Source organism: Bos javanicus, chromosome 28, assembly GCF_032452875.1.
Source record: "Bos javanicus breed banteng chromosome 28, ARS-OSU_banteng_1.0, whole genome shotgun sequence".
Taxonomy (NCBI): domain Eukaryota; kingdom Metazoa; phylum Chordata; class Mammalia; order Artiodactyla; family Bovidae; genus Bos; species Bos javanicus.
In genome coordinates, this window is record NC_083895.1 from 47,117,840 (window position 1) to 47,139,666 (window position 21,827).

Here is a 21,827-nt window from a genome sequence, read left to right on the forward strand (position 1 = left end):
TATACACAATGGAGTATTACTCAGCCATTAAAAAGAATACATTTGAATCAGTTCTAATGAGGTGGATGAAACTGGAGCCTATTATACAGAGTGAAGTAAGCCAGAAAGAAAAACACCAATCCAGTATACTAACACATATATATGGAATTTAGAAAAGAGACACAGATGTATAGAACAGTCTATGGACTCTGTGGGAGAGGGCGAGGGTGGGATGATTTGGGAGAAACATGTATAATTCAATGTTTGGCATTGAAACATGTATAATATCATATGTGAAATCAATCACCAGTCCAGGTTCGATGCATGATACAGGATGCTCGGAGCTGGTGCACTGGGATGACCCAAAGGGATGGTATGGGGAGGGAGGTGGGAAGGGGGTTCAGGATGGGGAACACGTGTACACCCGTGGCAGATTCATGTTGATGTATGGCAAAACCACTACAATATTGTAAAGTAATTAGCCTCCAATTAAAATAAATAAATTTATATTAAAAAAACTATGTGTTTAGCACCTTCAATGTTCCAGATATTATTCTAAGCCAATGCAAAAATAAACAAATAAATAAATAAACATGCCTAACCTCATGCAGTTTACATTCTAGCAAGAATAAGCAGTGGATAACAAATAGAAAAACCATATATGAGGCCAGAAGGGATAAGTAAGCACTATAGTATAAGAAACAAAGCAGCACAAAGGAGTAGGGAGAAAGGCTGAGTATTAAGGAGAGTCAAATTGGACCTTACAGAGAAAACGATATCTAGGCAAAAGCTCGAAGGAATACATCTGGGGAGGAATATTCCAGCAAGAGCTACCCTAAAGCATGAAGCTTCTTGATGGATACTTGCCTGGTGTCCCAGAGGAATAGCAAGGAGTCCATGGGGGAGAGACTGGAATGAGGGAGGGACAGAAGGTCACAGAGATGCAGGAGCCAGACTGTGGAAGGAGGTCAGGACAACGGGATGGATTTTAGCCTCTGTTCTCAGGGAGCTGAGAGGCATTGCAGATTTTGAACGTAAGAGGTCCTTGAGTGCTCTGACATTTTAAAAGGATCATTCCAGTTGCTCCATTGAGAGGAGTCTATAATACAGCAAGGGTGAAGGAGGGGAATCTGTTTAGAAGCTCTTAGAATAATCCTTAGGAATGAAGTAGCATTGTCTCGTACTAAGTGGCAGCAGAGGAGGAGGTAAGTGGTTGGATTCTGGACTTCCGTTTTACATTTTTTTTATTGTGGTAAAATACATATAATATAAAATTTACCATTTTAACCTTTTAAGTGTACAGTTCAGTGGTATTAAAAACATTCATATTATTGTGCAACCATCACCATCATCTATTCCCAAACTCTTTTTATCTTGCAAAACTGAAATTTGGATATCTTTTGAAAGTGAAGACAACCAGGCTTCCTGACAGATGGTGCATCTTTGATCCTATAAGCATATCTATTTCAAACAGTACGTGGCCCAGGAAGTCAACTGCTGGGTTGCGGAAATTACTTTCACTGAATTGATCTGTTGAAGATGTTTCTATAGAGAACCCAAGGGCTTCAAGTTTAGGTTTTCAGAGTATGGCTACCTCTTGTGTACATCCAACTCCACCTTATTATCCAGAAGGTCATGGAGGCTCTCCATCACACTTTGTTAGAAATCACCTGACAGTTTACGCAGGGTTAAGACATGATGGCACTAGAGGTAAAGAATCCACCTGCCAATGCAGGAGACATCCCTGGGTCAAGAAGATCCCCTGGAGATGGGAATGGCAATCTGCTCCGGTATTCTTGCCTGGAAAATTCCATGGTCAGAGGAGCCTGGCAGGCTACTGTCCATGGGGTCACAAATAGTCGAACATGACTGAAGCCACTTGACATAGCATGCACAAGACATAACTAGATGCTCAAATCTGTCACCAAAGGAGCTTGAAAGGCTGGGTGTCTTCTGCTGGGTCCAGGAGTCATGGCTGGAGTATGGGCAGACAGGGATACTGAAACAAAACCCATCTTTGAAAACTAGGGCTGTAGCAACTGCAGGCAAGCCTTGGGCTGAGGAGAAATCACTTTCCTCCAAAGCATTGCTCCCTCTGGGTAGGGTAATATGGCCTGGAATAGGACCCATAATCTCCAACTCCCAAGGTTCTCCAGAACCCACCATGCATCAGCAGCCCCTGGGTCTCCTGCCCCATTCTGGCCCTGGCTCACCGTCTGCTTAGGTATGCACACCCAAAAATACAGTGATAGCTTGGAGCCAATGCAAGTCCCAAAGGACTAATTGAGGGGTTGGCAACATTGTTCTGTAAAGGGCCAGAGAAAAATATTTGAGGTTTTGTGGCATCTGTCATGACTTCTCAGCTCTGCTATTGTAGGTCAGAAGCAGCTAGAGTCAATATGTAAACAAATGAGCATGGCTGTGTGCCAAAAGCTTCATTTGTGGATACTGAAATTTGAATTTATATAGCTTTCTCATGTCTCAAAATATCATTTTCTTTTGATTTTTCTTCCAACCATTTAAAAATATAAAAACCATCCTTGTGTTTCTGGCCAAACAAAAACAGACAGTTGCTGGACTGGCTCATCAGCCACAGTTTGAGAAACTCTGGACTAAATCATGTGTCTTGAAGAGCCTTTGTAGCCACCAAGACAATCCTGAGGACCAGACCTCACTGCCCTGGCCCCATCTGGCTGCAGTGGAAGGGAGGCCCTGGCACCCCGCTCCCTCAGCTGGGCACCAAGGTGCAGGACTTGCTCATGGTGGCCATCTTTCTGCTATGGCACCAGCTCAGATGTAACAAGGGCACATCCACTGCTAATTCAGAGATGCCGCACAAATGAGAACAAGGCGCCTGCTCTTCATGACACTTTCCTGCCATCTGCTGGAAAATCATTATAGTAATAAACATCCACCCCGATGGTGAATTAGAACAGCACTCACTTCAAGTTTTGCAATGATCATTTGTTCAATTTAAGCAGTGGCCCTGGGATTGGGAAATATAGAAGGGGAAGCAACTAACTCACAGGAGTCCCAGAAAATGTCACACAAATGACAAAAAGATCTCTGTTCCACAGCTTCCTTTCCTTTCTAGAAAGGAAGGAAGGAAAAAAGAGATCTCATTGCTGTTCTTGTTCAGTGTCTGAAGGATTCACCTATGATGAAGGTGTTCTACAGAAGGCCCTTCTCAGGTAAATGGGAGTCCCACCAACTTGCCTCCAGAGACCCTGGAGAGACAGAGAGGGGAAGAGGCCATCAGCACCTGCCGACTCGAGCATATTGCATGACAGTCCTTCTAAGCCACAGCCAGTCCACATAGCACTGAGGTTCTATTAATTTTGAAAAGACTTGGTGCAGAGAGCCAGAAGAACTTGAGTTAGGCTCACCTTTTTCACTGACCTTGGCCAACACCCGGCCTCCTCCTGCCTTGGTTTTTCTGTTCCTTAGAGGACAACACAACAAAATGTTGCTGTGTCGTAGAAGTTATGTGACAGTGAAATGAACACTTTTTGCACAAAATTACTATCAGAATGTGCGATCCCCTGACCCAAAGGCTGGAGTGAGAACAGGAGGTGAAAGCAAAAGAGCTGGTTTTGCTCATGTGAAGTGTAAGAGGAAAAGCACGCAACCCTAGAAGATAGTCCATGACATGGCTCCAGGCTTTCAGGACTTAGCAACAAATCCCCAGGTGTCAGAATGAAAAGGGAAAAGGGTCAGAGAATGAGATCATGGGATATTTTCAAAGACTATAGGGTCCACCATTCCAAATTTAAAACCAAAACCTTTGCCATTTACTCTAGGGAAGCAGGGAAAGAAGAAACAGGGGGTGATTTATTTCTCCGTGCCCCCAAGTCTCTGGACATTTGCAGTGCTCCCAGGCAGGTTGTGAATCCAGGTCAAGAGTTCCCACAGCAAAACAGGTGTGGGCACAGTGAAGGCTTGGGAAGCCTAAGGTGCATGTCAGCTGGAATTCACGGGACCTGGGATGCAGAGAGCCCCTTGTCAGGCCAGGGGTAGGGGTCAAGCAGAAAGTGCAAACATCAGACCCAGATCTGGTTACTCAATTGTCCAAGGAAGAGCCAGCAGATTCCAGTGTTATGACAGCTGCACAGGGCAGTTCAGCACCAGCACTCTGGTGCAGAGACAATGGGTCCTTTGTGGGCAAAGGCCGGTGTGGGGGATGTAGGGTGAGTGTTCTCCAGGACCTCAGGAGGGGAATGCTGAGCGGGGAGGGCTGAGTATTGTGGCTCACCCAATCCCATGTCCACCATGAGTGTCAAGGCCCTTGATCAGCTTTAAAAACTAGTTTCCATCTCCTCGTCTCCAGACTAAACTTCCATGTTGAAGCTTCTATCTAGGAATATGAGGTTTCTCTGGGAAGACATGTTGTGAAGACTGCCTTCTTTGCACACAGGGCATTCAGCGTAACACCTCTGGCACAGAAAGCACAGGCCAGTGGTCAATCCATTCTGATCCATACAGGAAGGAAGGAGCCCCCACCTGCTCACCCATCAGCACTTTCTAGGCAGCCGCCCCCATGGTACCACGTGTGCAGTGGTAGCCAGGCCTGTTCCTCCCAGCTATAGTCAACCTAAGGGTGAGGTGAGGGTGTGCCAGCCAGTTTTAAATCTAAAATGGCTGAACCATCACTAACTAGGCAGAATTAACCAAGTGGTTGAGTTAGGCATAAAATGGAAAGAAATTAGATTGGAATTATGGAAAATACTTACATTTCTTTCATGCCCAAGTCTAACTGGGAGCTGTGGACTACTACAAATGCATTTCCCCCTAATCTGCGAGTCCGTTTAATCAGCACCCTCAAGCGGCGGCATCAGGAGGAATCCACCTCCCCTGCCGTTTCTCACAGGCCGGACCCCACCCGCGCTCTGGATGTCACAGCCGTGTGATGAAGTCCAAAGAAAGGGGAGCAAGCAAGTTCCACCGGATCCACTTGATCGTAACACATGCTGTTGTTTTTCTTAAAGAATTCCTTCGGGATGGAATGATTCTGTTTGGAAACTCAATAAACTTAAGTTCATAAAGATAGTGCGTTCCAAACCTTTTCAGTGATTCTGCAATGTAAAGCCCGGTGCAGTCAGGAAAGAGGTTCCTAAACGTGCCTGCCCTGCCCCCTGCTGGAAGCTTCCAGGAAAGACGCGTCTCGGTCCACGGCGGGCCCTTTTGCAGTCGTCAGCGCGCCCGGCGAGCGGAGTGCTCAGAGCCCGCCAGGCGTCCCCGCTTCCACTGCTAACGCATATGTCTTTATAAAGCACTTGCTAAGCGGTCTTCTAAGTAACATCGTTCTTAATTCTTGGAAATCACTTGGGCTCAGCGAGCTCCTCTGGGACCCTCCACAGGGCCTACGGACCACAAGATGTCCAGAGGGCACACCAACTCGCCAACTGTGGGTACCAAATCTGAGCCAAGAGGCTGCTCAAGGAGGTGATTTGTGTCTGTGTGGCAACACGTGCTCCGCTGCTTCTGGGGTCCTCTGTGGCTGCCCCTTTTCCATCCACTGACATATAAGCCAAAGAGACTTTCAGGCAGGGAAGGGCTCCAAGGTGACTTCTGGCCACAGGGAGTCTCCGAGACCAACTTACTGGGGGGATCCAAAATCTCTAAGTGGGCAGGAGTACCTCTAAGGGACCTCCAGAAGGGAGGGGCAGCAACCGAAGCTGCTGCAACAAGAGAAGAGTGTAAAATTATCCTAATTGGGGGAGGAGGGGGTGTAGGCTTTAGAATACCACCCAACATTAAATTGCAAATATGAAGCATCTTAAATGTTCAACAGTGTGGGAATGATTATGTTATCATTAATAATATCCATTTGATTGAATGGGCAATTTTTATTTACCACTATGACCACATTGTGCCTTTAACAGAAATGTTTATGATACTTTTCTCTGTTTGACAGTTGCTAAGACGCTTCAGTCGTGTCCGACTCTGTGCGACCCCATAGACGGCAGCCCACCAGGCTCCCCCGTCCCTGGGATTCTCCAGGCAAGAACACTGGAGTGGGTTGCCATTTCTTCTCCAATTCTGTTTGACAGAATTAGTAACAAATTTTTCTTCTTTGTTTCAGTATTCTTCTATTGTTGTATTGTTCTTATCCCCAAAACATCTTTTTCTGAAAAAAGAAAGAACATTTGGGAACAAGAGAGGATATATGAAAGAACAAGTCTCCCAAGAAGACAAGCAGGTTAGAGTGGTTGACCTGCTGCCTGCTTCCAAAAGCAGTGTCAGGTGGCCCCACAAGGGCTCCTGTGGCAGCAGTGGCACAGAAGAGCTGGGGCGCAGACCCGCTGCGTTCACTTCCTCAAAACAGAACGGGATTCTGTACATGAAAAGAGGACAGCAAGTGCCTGAGGAGTGGCAGAGGGAGCTGGAAGGGGATATGCGGAAAACAGGGTGTCCAGTGGTCAGAGGTATGAGCCTGGGGCTGGACCACAGAGGCTTTGCGGCTCCGCTTCTTGCCTTGGGGGTTGTGGCATGCTCATCACCATGGCTCCCCTGATTTAACCCCCTTCCTCAGGAGGGTAATTACCTGCCTCTTAAAGCTGTGAAGAGGAAACACAAATCACCACCCATAGAGGGACTTCTCTGATGGTTAGGTAGTTAAGAGTTCCGGCTCCCAGGGCAGGGTGCCAAGGTTCAATCCCAGATCAGGGAACCAGATCCCACAGGCCACCGCTAAAAGATCGTGCATGCCGCAACAAAGACCCAGCACAACCAAATAAATAAATAAAAATTACTCCACCCTTTGAGCACTTGGAAGAGGGTCCACACACAGAGCAAGCTCCTAGGAAGCGTTAGCTGACTGTGTTTAGCGCAGGCGCCTCTGAGGAACTTTGGAACAAGCTGGGCGTGCCGTTAAAGACAGGCATTAGCCTCTGCTGCGTCCTTTAGACGCATCACAGAAGTTGTGGCTTGCCTTTGCCTTCACGAATTCTGTGATGACAAATATGTACACAGTGTTAATGAAATTTTTCTTACTCTCTGTATTATTGCAACTAAATATACATGCCAAAATTAACCATTTTTAAATATACAGCTCAGTGGCATGGAATAAACATTCACATTGTTGTAAAACCATCAGCACTATCCATCTCCAGAATTTTTGCATCATCCCAAACTAAACTCTGTACCCATTAAACTGTAACTTCCCATTTTTCCCTCCCTGAAGCTGCTGGCAGCCACCATTCACATTCCTCTCTATGAATTGGACTGCTCCAGGCACCTCACATAAATGGAACCACGTAATATTTGTCCTTTTGTGACTGGCTTCAAGGTTATCAAGGTTTACCGATGCTGTAGCATGTATTAGAGTTGCTTCCTATTTCAGGCTGAATAATATTCCATTTCAGGTACACACACGTTTTGCTCATCCATTCATCCATGGATGGGCATGTGGGTTGTTTCCACGTTTGGCTATTGTGGATAATGCTGCCATAAACATTGGTATTCAAATGTCTGTTCGAGTCTGTGCTTTGATTCTCTAGGTATTTACCCAGAGGTGGAATTGCTATGTTGACTTTTTTGGGAAGTGCCGTATTGTTTCCACGACGGCAGTGCCAGCTTACACTTCCACCAACAGTGCACAAGGGTTCCAGTTTTGCCGCGTCCTCACCAAAATCCTGGCATAAATGTGTGTAATGGCCTCCGATTGCCTGCGACGAGTATCTCAGCATGGTTTTGATTTAATTCCCCTAGTGATTAGTGATGTGTGCGTTTTGTGTGTGTTTAGTGGCCATCTGTAGATGATCTTTGGAGAAATGTCTATTCACGTCCTTTTCAGTCCTTTTCCCATTTTAATAGAAATATTTTACAAAGGCTAATTTATTATTTTTCAATGATTGGTGCTTTTCTGTCCTATCTGAGAAAACTTTGCCTACTCCAAAGTCATAAAAACAATCTCCTATGTAATTTTGTAGATACTTTGTGGTCCTAGTTTTTATTTTTAGGGCTATAGTTCAACTTAATTTTTGTGTATGTAGTGAGATAGGGATTGGGTTTCTTCTTTTTTTTTAAGTACAATTATTCAGTGTTAAACACTGTATTTATTAGAACTTCTTCCCAATTGGGTTGATTTGGTGCCGCTGTAGAAAATTCATTGACTGTTTGTGTGAGTCTGTTTCTTGACTCTCTATTCTGTCCCATTGGTTTGTCTATTCTTGTGCCAATAAACACTCTCCTTATTACTTAGTTTATAATAACTCTTGAAATCAGGTTAGATAAGTTCTCCAACTTTGTTCCTCTTTTAAGATTGTTGTAGTTATTCTAGATTCTTTGCCGTTCTCTGTAAATTTTAGAATCAGCTCTCTACGTCTTAAAAAGTCTTGCTGGGGACTTCCCTGGTGGCACAATGGATAAGAATCTCCCTGCCAATGCAGGAGACATGGATTTGATGCCTGGTCTGGGAAGATTCCAAGTGCCTCGGAGCAACAGCAGCAGTTGTGAAGCCCATGCGCCACAGCTACTGAGCCTGCACAACTAGCTCTCCTGCTGCAGCTACTGAAGTCCTCAAGCCTAGAGCCTGTGTCTGCAACAGAGGCACCACCACAATGAGAAGCCTGCTTTCCAAAACTGGAGAAAACCCAGGTGCAGCAATGGAGACCCAGCGCAACCAAAAATAAAATAATTTTTTAAATAAATTAAAAAGTCTTGCTGGGACTTCCACTGAGCCTATAAATCCATTTCAAGAGAAATGCCATCTTAACTGAATCAATAAACATAATATACCTCTCCACTTACTTAGGTCTGCCTTAATTTTTCTCAGCAGTGTTTTGCAGCTTTTAGTATAGAGATTTTGTATGTATTTTGTTAATTTCTTCATAGATAGTTGATGTTTTGACACTATTATAAAAAGTGCTTTTGTTTCATTTTCTAATTCTGTGTTGTCATTATGTATGAATATAATTGTTAACTGACTGTGTCCTGTGACCATACAAAATTCAAAGTATTTTCTACTGATTTTATTTTTATTTTCTACAGGATTTTCTACATATATCACCATGACAGTGACTGATGACATGTTTTTCCCAATCTGTATGCTTTGCTACTCTAGGGTTAGAATAAGAGAAGAGTCATTGGTATTACTGAGCAAAGTTTCATGTACTCCCTTACTAAATATCTGCTGCATGTATGCCACTGGAGGTGGAGGTGATGGAATTCCAGTTGAGCTATTTCAAATCCTAAAAGATGATGCTGTGAAAGTGCTGCACTCAGTATGCCAACAAATTTGGAAAACTCAATAGTGGCCACAGGACTGGAAAAGGTCAGTTTTCATTCCAGTCCCAAAGAAAGGCAATACCGAAGAATGCTCAAACTACTGCACAATTGCACTTAATTCACACGCTAGCAAAGTAATGCTCAAAATTCTCCAAGCCAGGCTTCAACAGTACATGAACCGTGAATTTCCAGATGTTCAACCTGGATTAAGAAAAGCCAGAGGAACCAGAGATCAAATTGCCAACATCCGCTGAATCATTGAAAAAGCAAGAGAGTTTCAGAAGAACATCCACTTCTGCTTTATTGACTATGCCAAAGCCCTTGTGTGGATCACAACAAACTTTGGAAACTTTTAAAGAGATGGGAATACCAGATCACCTGACCTGTCTCCTGAGAAATCTGTATGCAGGTCAAGAAGCAACAGTTAGAACTGGACATGGAACAACAGACTGGTTTCAAATCGGGAAAGGAATACGTCATGGCTGTATATTGTCACCCTGCTTATTTAACTTATATGCAGTGTACATTGTGAGAAATGCTGGGCTGGGTGAAGCACAAGCTGGAATCAAGATTGCCAGGAGAATATCAATAACCTCAGACATGGAGATTACACCACCCTAATGGCAGAAAGCAAAGAAGAACTAAAGAGCCTCTTGATGAAAGTGAAAGAGAAGAGTGAAAAAGTTGGCTTAAAACAACATTCAGGAAACTAAGATCATAGCATCCAATCCCATCACTTCATGATGGGGAAGGAATGGAAACAGTGAGAGACTTTATTTTGGGGGGCTCCAAAATCACTGCAGATGGTGACGGCAACCATGACATTAAAAGATGGTTACTCCTTGGAAGAAAAGTTATGACCAACCTAGACAGCATATTAAAAAGCAGAGACATTACTTTGCCAACAAAGGTCTGTCTAGTCAAAGCTGTGGTTTTACTAGTAGTCATGTATGGATGTGAGAGCTGGACTATAAAGAAAGCTGAGCACCAAAGAATTGATGCTTTTGAACTGTGGTGTTGGAGAAGACTCTTGAGAGTCCCTTGGACTGCAAGGAGATCCAACCAGTTCATCCTAAAGGAAATCAGTCCTGAATATTCATTGGAAGTACTGAGGCTGAAGCTGAAGCTCCAATACTATGGCCACCTGATGTGAAGAACTGGCTCATTTGAAAAGACCTTGATGCTGGGAAAGATTGAAGGCAGGAGGAGAAGGGGATGACAGAGGATGAGATGGTCGGATGGCATCGTTGACTTGATGGACGTGAGTTTGAGTAAGCTCCGGGAGTTGGTGATGGACAGGGAAGCCTGGTGTAATGCAGTCCATAGAATCGGACACAACTGAACAACTGAACTGAACTGAACATGTATGACACTGCTCAGGAATGAAGAGGTTCACAAATGTCCCGGGTCAAGATCTTGCTCTCATAGTCAAGAGAAGACATGTATATAACTTGCTGATGTAGCAGAGAAGGGTGTAAGGATCATAAACTGCATACTGACAGCGCTGTGGGAGGTCTAAGGGAGAGAGACTAGTTCTAGGCCCCCTGGGCAACATGAAACCCTTACATACGCTGTCTTAAGTTTTCAAAAAGCGAAACGTTACTACCAGAATTAACCTTCACCACTCCGTGACACAAGCAAGATCGTTGTCATTTGAGTCATTTGAAGTGATCTGCCCAAAGTCGCAAAAGGATGGGTTTATGACAGGTGTGTGACTTTTATATTGGTATACTTTCTACCATAGGGCTGAAGATGGTCCTTGGAAGTTATTTAATGATTTCAAAAAAAAATCTTTGGGCCGGAAAGGAACTTTGATAAATTTCTTTTCTAATTTAGCACTGTTATTCTGGAAGGATTGTTTGCCCTCTTGGGGCATGGATGAGTTAGAATTGGTTAATTCTGCCCTTCTGAGTTTCTGAAGCACTTTCAACACAAAGAAGAGAAGCAAAATCCCCCCCTCTCTGGTGCTCCAGGAGTGAACTTCAACTGCAATCTGAGCTAGCAGATTTTCCTGTTCAGAAATCCATTATTTTTTTTCCTGGAAATTATATCCATGTACTAATTCCTGCTATAAATCACGTCTTTTTCTTTTCTTTTCCCACCAGGGTTTAGGGCCCTCATTTTGATGTTCCCTGCGACAGAAGGTGGGCTTCCCTGGTGGCTTCACTGGTCGCTCAGACTGTAAAAAATCTGCAGGTGGCACAGTTGGTCAAGAATCCACCTGCCAATGCAGGAGTCACAAGAGATATGGGTTTGATCCCTGGGTCAGGAAGATACCCTGGAGAAGGAGATGGCAACCAACTCCATTATTCTTGCCTGGAAAATTCCATGGACAGAGAAGCCTCTTGGGCTACAGTCCATGAGGTCACAGAGTCAAACACCACCAAGCACTCATGCACTAGGTCCAATGGAAGGTGGGCAAACCCAAATTTCCTCGATCCCTTCTGAAACTAACATTTAAGCAGCCTGGCTCTTCCTCCACCCCACTGCCGCCACCACCACAAACCCCATCAGTTCAGCTCAGTTCACTCGCTCAGTCGTGTCCGACTCTTTGCGACCCCGTGAATCGCCTGTCAAATAAACAGCCCAGAACTCATCCAGGACTTCTCAGCAAAGAAAAGGCAAGGGAAAAAAAAATTTATTTTATTGTGCCCTCTGGTGGTCATAAGTGAAACCAAAGAAAGACCCCAAAATATCTGTTCAGTTCAGTTCAGTCACTTAGTCGTGTCCAACTCTTTGCGACCCCATGGATTGCAGCACGCCAGGCCTCCGTGTCCATCACCAACTCCCGGAGCTTACTCAAACTCATGTCCATCGAGTCAATTATTCCATCCAACCATCTCATCCTCTGTCGTCCCCTTCTACTCCTGCCTTCAATCTTTCCCAGCATCAGGGTCTTTTCCAATGAGTCAGTTCTTCGCATCAGGTGGCCATGGTATTGGAGCTTCAGCTTCAGCATCAGTACTTTCAATGAATATTCAGGACTGATTTCCTTTAGGATGGACTGGTTGAATCTCCTTGCAGTAAGGGACTCTCAAGAGTCTTCTCCAACACCACAGTTCAAAAGCATCAATTCTTCGGCACTTAGCTTTCTTTATAGTCCAACTTTCACATCCATACACGACTACTGGTAAAACCATAGCTTTGACTAGACAGACCTTTGTTGCCAAAGTAATGTCTCTGCTTTTTAATATGGTGTCTAGATTGGTCATAGCTTTTCTTCCAAGGAGCAAGCGTCTTTTAATGTCACGGCTGCTTCCCCATCTATTTGCCATGAAGTGATGGGACTGGATTCCATGATTTAAGTTTTCTGAATGTTTAGTTTTAAGCCAACTTTTTTCACTCTCCTCTTTCACTTTTACCAAGAGGTTCTTTAGTGTCTCTTCGCTTTCTGCCATAAGGGTGGTGCTATCTGCATATCTGAGGTTACTGATATTTCTCCCAGCAATCTTGATTCCAGCTTGTATTATCTTTGCCAAGCTGCTGCTGCTAAGTCCCTTCTGTCGTGTCCGACTCTTTGCAACCCCATAGACGGCAGTCCACCAGGCTCCCCCATCCCTGGGATTCTCCAGGCAAGAACACTGGAGTGGGTTGCCATTTCCTTCTCCAATGCATGAAAGTGAGAAGTCAAAGTGAAGTCGCTCAGTCCTGTCCGACTCTTAGCAACCCCATGGACTGCAGCCTACCAGGCTCCTCCGTCCATGGGCCTTTCCAGGCAAGAGTATTGGAGTAGGGTGCCATTGCCTTCTCCGACACTACGTCTTGGAATTCTCCAGTGGTGTTTCAAATTCTCTTCTCCCACAGACTTCGTTTGAAATATTTGCTCCTTGCTTCAGAACTCTAATTTCAGAACACTTAGTCTTGGCTCAGGAAACTGCTCGACACAAAACCCTAAGCACCCCGGGCTTGATCAACTCATTTCTTCCCAACGCTTCCCTTCCACAATGCCATGCAAGAACCCTGGCTCGGAGGATGGCTTCACCAAGCTGCCATCCCATGCCTGGCTAATCTGAGCGGCCATTTGGCGCTCTTGGTCGTCGTTCTACGACCGCGAACAAGTCGGCGCCTCTTACTCGGTCCAAACAGGAGTGACCTGAGCGCCCAGCGCTCGCCTAGACCCGCCGAGCCCGAGCAGCGGGTCGCATCGCCGAACTACGTTTCCCACAGTGCTCGGGGAAGCCGGGGCCGCCAAGGCACGGGGCTAGGGCTCGCGCGGAGCCTCCTGGGAGTTGTAGTCCGGTCCGCTCGCGCCGGCGTTCCTAAGGGCTCGGTGCCGGCCTTTGTCTGTCTGCGGGCGCGCGCGGCTGTGGTGAGTGAGGCCGCTGGCTGGGTCAGTACACCCAGACGAGGCAGGGCCCCGCCTTCAGGCCGCCGCCTCCGACCCCCACCCCCTCGCGTCCCTGAGCAGGCCTGACCAGCCTGGAGCCTCCCAAGAGAGGCCAGCTGCGAGGCGAGAGGTCTGCGGCCCGCAAGAAAAGGTCTAGCTGGACCGGAGAGCGGGGTGCTGAGGTCCGGCGCGGGTCCGGGTGGGGAAATCGCTGAGGCGGGAATGGCAGAGAGTCTGTCGGGAGGAGCAGGGGCCCCTGTTCCGCAAGGCGGGCCGGGGAGTGCGGGAAGGCCCCGCACCTGGAGACGCGGGAGGGACCACGGGCAGGTGTGCCTCTGGGCCCGCGGGGAGGGCTTCAGAAGATGGAGACGGGAAGTGCAGTCTCTAGGCTGGGTGAAAGAAAGGACAAATTCCTCTGAGTGGGGAAATGGGAAAGGACAAAGTGAATTCCGGTGTGCGGGGAAAATAATCACCGTTCCCCAGAATCTCCCAGTCCTGAAACTATGCCCCGGGTACGGCAGAGATCCCCCTGTCCTGGTCCTTCACTGAAGACTCGCAACTTTAGGCCTTAAGTCTGTTAGGTCATGTCAGAGGCCCTTCACGTTTGTGAGTCTCCCAGAAGCTACTTGATATCACAGCATTTATTAAGTAAGTGAATAGGTCTGGGCTGTTTGATTACTTCCCCAGTGTCGGTTAAGGGGAGACAGAGGGTAGGATTCGTCTCTCATGGCCTCATTGTGAGCAGGATATAAGGGCTTTCTTGATAGGAAAAAACACTATTTTCTATTATAAAGTGTCTTTCTACAGAATCTTCAAGAATTTGATTCCGCACACCTGTGGAATCTATGGAGAAAAATATGGAAATTTCCCTTCATTAATCAGGAGGTTCTTGAAACAGCTGAGCTGTTACTTGAATATCTCACAGCATGTAGAGAGGCACAGCTGAAAATTCTATCCAAGGTGTTCTGAGCAAACTCTTTGCTGACTCACCAAGGACAGGGTCCAGCCTCGGGCAGCAGGTACCTATGTACTTTTCAGTGACGCTCGGTGGATGTGTGGTTCATCAGTAACACCTAGGACTTCCAAGTGAATGGTGCTATGATGTCCTGACACCAATAGGGCATTGCTTTGTGGCTTGCCATGCAAACTGGAGCTGAGTCTTTCAAATAAGAGTTTTTAATGTCTCTACAGTCATCACAAGGTGTAACAGAAAGTGCGGCTGTCAAGAAGACCAGACCCTTGGGTTAACGAAGAACTATAGCATCACACTGCCATTCATTAAATCAGGAGGCCAGCGTGTTCGTGGGATATGTTAGAGGGAAACAAAGATTATACACACTGAACCACTGCATTAATACAAGAATTCAGTAATTAGGGTCCAGAAATAAGAATATCCCCCCCAAAATAGGAAATGATAATGTGGAGCAGGAGGGTTCCTAGGATCTGGAAGAATAGTAAAGTCTGGTCAAGCTCTGTTCCGTTCACTTTTTAGTGATGAGAAAGTAAAGAATTGTCTAGACATAGGCTTTGGATCCAAGAAGTCTTGGATTTGAACCTTTGCTCCACCTTGACTCCATACTGGCTCTGGGACTTGGGGCAAGTTACTTGGGTTTGGAATCTGGAGTAGTTCTTCTTTTTCCAAGAATTGACAAGTAGTATGCCTCCTCAGAACCGGTATTCTCATATCTTGCAGAGCCTCCAAAGAACTGCTAAAAGGAAATACGAAAGCTCTTGTTCTGTCCTAATAATTTAGAGGGGACTGGAGAGGAGAGTCAGACATTTCAATCACAGAACCAATTATTAAGGCTGAAATGTTTTTTATATTCTGAATTCCTCTGGAACTTGGAGGATAAAATAGCAGGCAGTTAGGTGGGGGAAGGAAGTGGAAGATCCCATGCGAAAGCTAAGGTACAAATAGTAAGGACCATTTTCTTGGCATTGGCAGGAAGAGAAACATGTTTGCTTTTTGTCTTCTCTGCTTTTGCACCTCTTGCTTCCTCCTGGACTCATTTATGAGTAGCTATGGTGCCTCTTGGTCCATTTTGCAGTCATGTTGTAGATGACTGGTATTATATCAGGCAAGCAGGATTCCCTCCATTCACTCGTATCCCAAACCAGAGCTCCTCTTGACTGTTCTCACTTATCGGTTCTCTTATGCATTCCTGTTTTTGTTTTTCCCTCCCTAGGTACTCAAGTACAGCCCATGGAAGAATCATATGAAGAGGTGGTGATTAAGCTCATACAGCAGGAGTGGACATGTTTGGATTTCCAACAGCTACCCTGCTGGACTGTCATGGAAGATATGCCCAGAATGTAGCCTTTTTCAGTGAGTCTGTTGATTGCTGGGATGCCAAGTCACAATAATCAGTGTCCCTGTTCTCAGCACTGGACAACAGGCTGGGGATGCAGAGAAGATGTTCCTTTGGTGAAGCTCACTATTTTTAGGGGTTACAGGGAAAGCCTACAAGCTTGAGTTAGAAACAGCAAGGGAACAGTCTTGATATGGAGGTGGTATCTGAGAAAATGAATGAGCAGTTTTAAATCTCAGCACAGTGACTGAATGAGAAATGGTAAGACAGAGGAACAAGTTGAAATCTACCTAGGATGACTCCAAGAAAACTATTATTAGTGATGAATGGACTCATATTTAAAGTGCAGTAGGAGGCTCATATACAGGGCAGTGTTGGGAAGTACTGTCAATATCTGCACAGGAAGGGTTGAGAAAAACTTCCAAACCAAAACTGACTTCAGTTTCACCATAGCTTAGCAGATTGAAACAGCATGGATTTTAAAGGGGAAAATTCCCTGGATCAAATTCTATGATTGCCATGACTGGATCTGTGGTATCAGACAAGTTATTTAACCTTCTTGAGCACCAGGCTCTTCATCTGCAAAATGGGACAGTAAGCTCTATCCTGCAGGTCTGCAGTGACTAAAATGAATAGATGTAAAGTACCTAGGATTTTGCTGCATATATCCTGACAGCGTAGGCTTACTCTACTCCACTGTTAGGGAGAGCAGACTAGAGCAGAGGTAGATTTCTCATGAAGCCTACAAAACTTAAGCTTCAGGAGCTTTCCCTTACACCGGTCTCTTCAAGGTCCTATCCCTACTTTTATACTGCTTTTTAATGGGAATCTCTCCAAAATTTAAAACTTTAGGCCCCATACAACCTGGATCCACACCTGTCTTGGTGTCAGATAAAACTTCGGTATGGGACTAAATGTGATCTTATATAGTTTGATTTTTCTGGCTTGTTTTCTTATCTGTAAAATGGAGATAATCATGTCTATACACAAGACTATTTGGGAAGCTAAATTAAACTAAATTTAGAGGCAGTACACTGCTACAGAGCATGCCTGTGTCTGAATCCTAATTCTGTGCTTACCTAGCCAAGTGATCTTTGACAACCTCCCTATACGTTCATTTCCTTAACTGTAACAAAAAATTGTTTTCGGGATTAAGTTATCTATGCAAAGTTTATAGTATAATATTTGGCACATAATGAGCACTCAAAGCACTGTTTCTTTTTTCCCTGTTCTTCTCACTCAGCATATTGGTGCTTCTTACATGACTTCCCTCTCATTTTACCAGATGTGATGACAGAAGCCCACCACAAATATGATCAGTCTGAGGCCACAGGATCCTCAAGCTGGGATTTCCAGAGTTCTTTCAGAAGAGAGAAGCTGGAACAAAAATCCCCAGATTCTAAGACACTACAGGAAGATTCACCTGGAGTGAGACAGAGGGCCTATGAGTGCCAGGAATGTGGAAAGTCCTTCAGGCAGAAGGGTAGTCTAACATTACATGAGAGAATCCACACCGGTCAGAAGCCCTTTGAGTGTACCCATTGTGGAAAAAGCTTTAGGGCCAAAGGCAATCTTGTTACACATCAGCGAATACACACAGGAGAGAAGCCCTATCAGTGCAAGGAGTGTGGGAAAAGCTTTAGTCAACGAGGTAGTCTGGCCGTTCATGAAAGACTCCACACGGGACAGAAACCCTATGAGTGTGCTATTTGTCAGAGAAGCTTCAGGAATCAAAGTAACCTTGCTGTTCACAGAAGAGTTCATAGTGGTGAGAAGCCCTATAGATGTGATCAGTGTGGAAAAGCCTTCAGTCAGAAAGGAAGTTTAATTGTTCATATCAGAGTCCACACAGGCCTGAAACCCTATGCCTGTGCACAATGCAGGAAGAGTTTCCACACCAGGGGGAATTGTGTTCTGCATGGCAAAATCCACACAGGAGAGACACCCTATCTGTGTGGCCAGTGTGGGAAAAGCTTCACTCAGAGAGGGAGTCTGGCTGTGCACCAGCGAAGCTGCTCACAAAGGCTCACCCTGTAACCACTCTCTTCAGAGGAAGTTCTCTTTATGAATTAACAGCATAAAATCATCTGAGATTAAACAGCCTATCCAATTTTATGGAATGAATGGAGACTCCTTCAGAAAGACCATCACTGGGTAGAGCAAACTGAGTTTTCTTTTTTCCCCCCAAATGAGTATGAAAAATAAATGTCTTGTTTATTATCATTATCACGTATGGTTCATAACTTCTGTCCATTTATTTTGACTTGATTTCCTAAGGTACCTGCATTAATTTAGTACACAATTGGAGATTTATGTAGCAGATACAGGTTTTATATTTGCACTTGACACCACTGGCCTATTCAAAAAATCCAGCCCATTACCAATCCCAAGATTCTTTTCTTCTCTACATATTCAAATTAATTTTGTTTTACCAAGATCAGTGGGCAGAATTTATGAGGCAAATTTAATAATTCCTCATATTGAACACTGTATTATCTGGATGATAGCCTCCAGAGCATATTCTAACAAATCACCCATGTTCATAGCAGAGGCTCTAAACTTTCCTTACAAAACAGGATCCTTTCTAAGTCTGCACTGTGGATCACTTCAGTCTTCCACTCCTAACTAGGATAGAGATTCCTTGCCTATAGCCAAAGAGCAGAAAAGTATCTAAAGGTTGGGAAGAGATACGATGACTTCACCCCCTTTGGCAGCAGTAGCAGTATCTCAGAATCACCCAGTAAGGCCACGTGTGTGCACTTAGTCGCTCGGTTGTGTCCGAGTCTGCGGCCCCTGGGACTGTAGCCTGCCAGGCTCCTCTGTCCTTGGAATTTTCCAAGCAAGAATCCTGGAGCGGGTTGCCATTTCCCCCTCCAGGGGATCTTCCCAACCCAGGGATCAAACCTATGACTCTTGCATCTCCCGCTCTGGCAGGCAGGTCCTTTCCAACTAGGCCACCTGGGAAGCCCAGTAAGGGCGTAAGTGTCCTGGTTACTGAGCTGATTAGTAGTCAGTGATGAAGATCCAGTCCTCCAACAACACAGTCCTCTACCTGCACACACGCATGGACACAATGGAGGAAAATTTGGAAGGATAATCTGTTAACTTTTTTTAACCTCTAGTAGATGAGATTTGAGGAATATTAGAGAAGACAAGTTACTTTTAAGGGAGAATTTCCGTTTTTATTTTTTAACTTTAGCTATCTCTAAATTTTCATTGTGAGCTTTTATGTAATTAAAATTATGAATGATGTAAATAGAATGGTTTTCTTAATAAGATTATCATTCTTTCTTTATCCTATAAACTATAGGTTTCCTCTAGTAGATCCTAATAGGCTGGAGGCTCCTTAATCCCAAGAAACTTGGCAGAAAATAGGTAAATTTTATCAAAAGGTCTTTGAACATAGAAATACTATGGGTTTGAATTGTTTAGTCACTCAGTCATGTCCAGCTCTTTTGCGACCCTAAGGACTGCAGCCCACCAGGCTCCCCTGTCCATGGAGTTTCCCAAGCAAGAATACCATTGCCATTTCCTTCTCTAGGGGATGTTCCTGATCCAGGGGTCAAACACACATCTCCTGCACTGGCAGGCGGATTCTTTACCATTGAATCACCAGGGACACCCCTTGGGTTGTATTACCCCTTGGGTAATACAATATTGCTCCTAAAGTACCCTGATAATATTTGAAGATGCATATAAAAATGTTCATATCATCCTTATTTATTTATAACTGAAAACAGCCCAAAGGTCCAATAACAGGCAAGGTAATAAACTATGGTACAGTCATATAATAAAATACCACTCAGCAATTTTCAAACTGATAAATGCAATAACATAGAAAAAAATCTCAAAAATTTGTGTTGAGTGAAAGAACCCAAACATACACACAAAAATACATAATTCCATTTATATGATTTCACAGAATAGAAAAAAAACTAATCTGTGTTAAAACACATCAAACAGTGGTTGCCTCTATGAACATGAGGGAGGGACTTACTTGAAAGAAGCACAAGGCAAGCTCACAAAGAAAAAATATTCTATCCTTCAGGTGATAGATGCATGGGTCTATACAGCTGTCAAAACTGAACTTAACACTTAGAACCTATGCATGTGTGTAGATATGTAAAGTACACTTTATAGATAAAGTATGTAAAGTTTAACAATGAAGTAATTTTAAAACACTGCCCAGAAGTTCTTTGATACCCATCTCATGTCCATATCATCTCCCCTTAAATCCAGGTAGGCCTGTGGCAGCTTCAAACAATGAAACATGGTAGGAGTGATGCTCATGACTTCCCAGAACAGGTCTAAAAAGCCCTTTAAAAGTCTGAAAAGGTCTGCATGATTCTCAGGACACCTACTCTGGAGACAACCCAGTGCTAAATAAAACACTCCCGACTATCTCAAGGCCACTGTGCTGGACAAACAGTATGTAAGTGCTCCAGTGGACAGGTTCACCTTACTTCCCAACAGTCAGCATCAACTCTCAGCCATGTGGGCGAGCCATAGTAGATGCCTGCCCGGGAGACTCTACAGAGGGACTAAAGCCCCAGATGACATCTCATGAAAACTAGACGAGAAACCCGCTAGTTAGAACTTTCTTGCCAACTTCCAAACACACAAAATCACGCAAAAAAGTAAAGCTTATGTTTTACACCACTACATTTTCAGGTTATTTGCTATACAGCAATATTAAGATATTTCTTAAGGATAAACTATTTTGAAAAAATGAAAAATCTGGGGAGCAACTTAATACTGATTAAATAAAAACAGGAAACTATGTTTTATGGTTCACAGGAAAGCTTAAGGTTTAAAACTAAACATTCCCTTTGACAAAACAGGAGGTAAGGTTTAGATCAGCTAACACAGATGCAATCCAAGTTACAAAATAAAGAAGTTTTGAGTTGGCCAAAAAGTTTGTTTGGTTTTTCCCATAAGATGGATCTAGTAGTGCTTTAGTTGTCTGTAACTTCATTCAAAGCAATCTTATTAGACTGTATTGTGATAGCTGTCGTATCAGTATGCATTTTTTAAAAACTTGTCAACATCAGGGAATTTTTGTGTAGCCATTTTAATATTGAAGACAGAAGAAAAAAAGCAATATTTTTCAGCATCTTATGCTTTATTATTTCAAGAATGGTAAAAATGAAACTGAAATGCAAAAATAAATCCTACAGTGTATGGAGATGCTGTGACCAACTGTGTCAAAAGTGGCTTGCGGTTTCCTGCTAGGGATTTCCTGCTTGTACAACAAAAGCGATCCACTCACCGTGTGTATACGCATAGACAGTGCTTTTGATCCACTCACCGTGTGTATACGCATAGACAGCGCTTTTGATTCACTCACCGTGTGTATACGCATAGACAGCGCTTTTGATCCACTCACCGTGTGTATACGCACAGACAGCGCTTTTGATCCACTCACCGTGTGTATACGCACAGACAGCGCTTTTGATTCACTCACCGTGTGTATACGCATAGACAGCGTTTTTGATCCACTCACCGTGTGTATACGCACAGACAGCGCTTTTGATTCACTCACCGTGTGTATACGCATAGACAGCGTTTTTGATCCACTCACCGTGTGTATACGCATAGACAGCGTTTTTGATCCACTCACCGTGTGTATACGCACAGACAGCGCTTTTGATCCACTCACCGTGTGTATACGCATAGACAGTGCTTTTGATTGGCACGTCTCCAATAAATGCCAATGCTCAGCATCTTTTCGTGCCTGTTGGCCATCTCGATGTCTTCTCTGGAGAAGTATCTATTTAGGTTTCCTGCCCATTTTCTTGATTGGGCTTTTACTTTTCATTGAGCTGTATGAACTGTTCATATATTTGGAAATTAAGCCCCTGTTGGTCATATCGTTTGCGGATATTTTCTCCCAGTCCATAGGTTGTTTTTTTCCTTTTGTTTAGTTTCCTATACTGTGCAAAGTTTTATTAGATCCCATTTGCTTGTTTTTCCTTTTATTTCTT

At 44.3% G+C, this 21,827-nt stretch overlaps 1 protein-coding gene across 7 annotated transcripts; it reads left to right on the forward strand.

Annotated features, from left to right (window-relative positions):
- Window positions 1-13,435: 13,435 nt before the first annotated feature.
- ZNF32 (zinc finger protein 32) lies at window positions 13,436-18,069 on the forward strand. 7 transcript variants are annotated; one of them, XM_061405751.1, is made up of 3 exons: window positions 13,436-13,516; window positions 15,721-15,860; window positions 17,087-18,069. In XM_061405751.1, the coding sequence occupies exons 2-3, from the start codon at window positions 15,791-15,793 to the stop codon at window positions 17,878-17,880; spliced, it is 864 nt and encodes a 287-aa protein (XP_061261735.1). In that variant the 5' UTR covers window positions 13,436-13,516; window positions 15,721-15,790; the 3' UTR covers window positions 17,881-18,069. The 7 variants fall into 7 exon arrangements, with proteins under 7 accessions (XP_061261735.1, XP_061261739.1, XP_061261737.1 ...); XM_061405755.1 differs by having other exon boundaries at window positions 17,129-18,069; XM_061405753.1 differs by having other exon boundaries at window positions 13,452-13,537.
- Window positions 18,070-21,827: the final 3,758 nt, after the last annotated feature.

Bases quoted from the DNA above. Each gene is read 5' to 3' on its own strand.
- ZNF32 (XM_061405751.1), top strand. From the start codon at position 15,791: ATGTTTGGATTTCCAACAGCTACCCTGCTGGACTGTCATGGAAGATAT. The intron at 15,861-17,086 runs GTGAGTCTGTTG...CTTCTCACTCAG, and splicing joins CCAGAATGTAGCCTTTTTCA to CATATTGGTGCTTCTTACAT.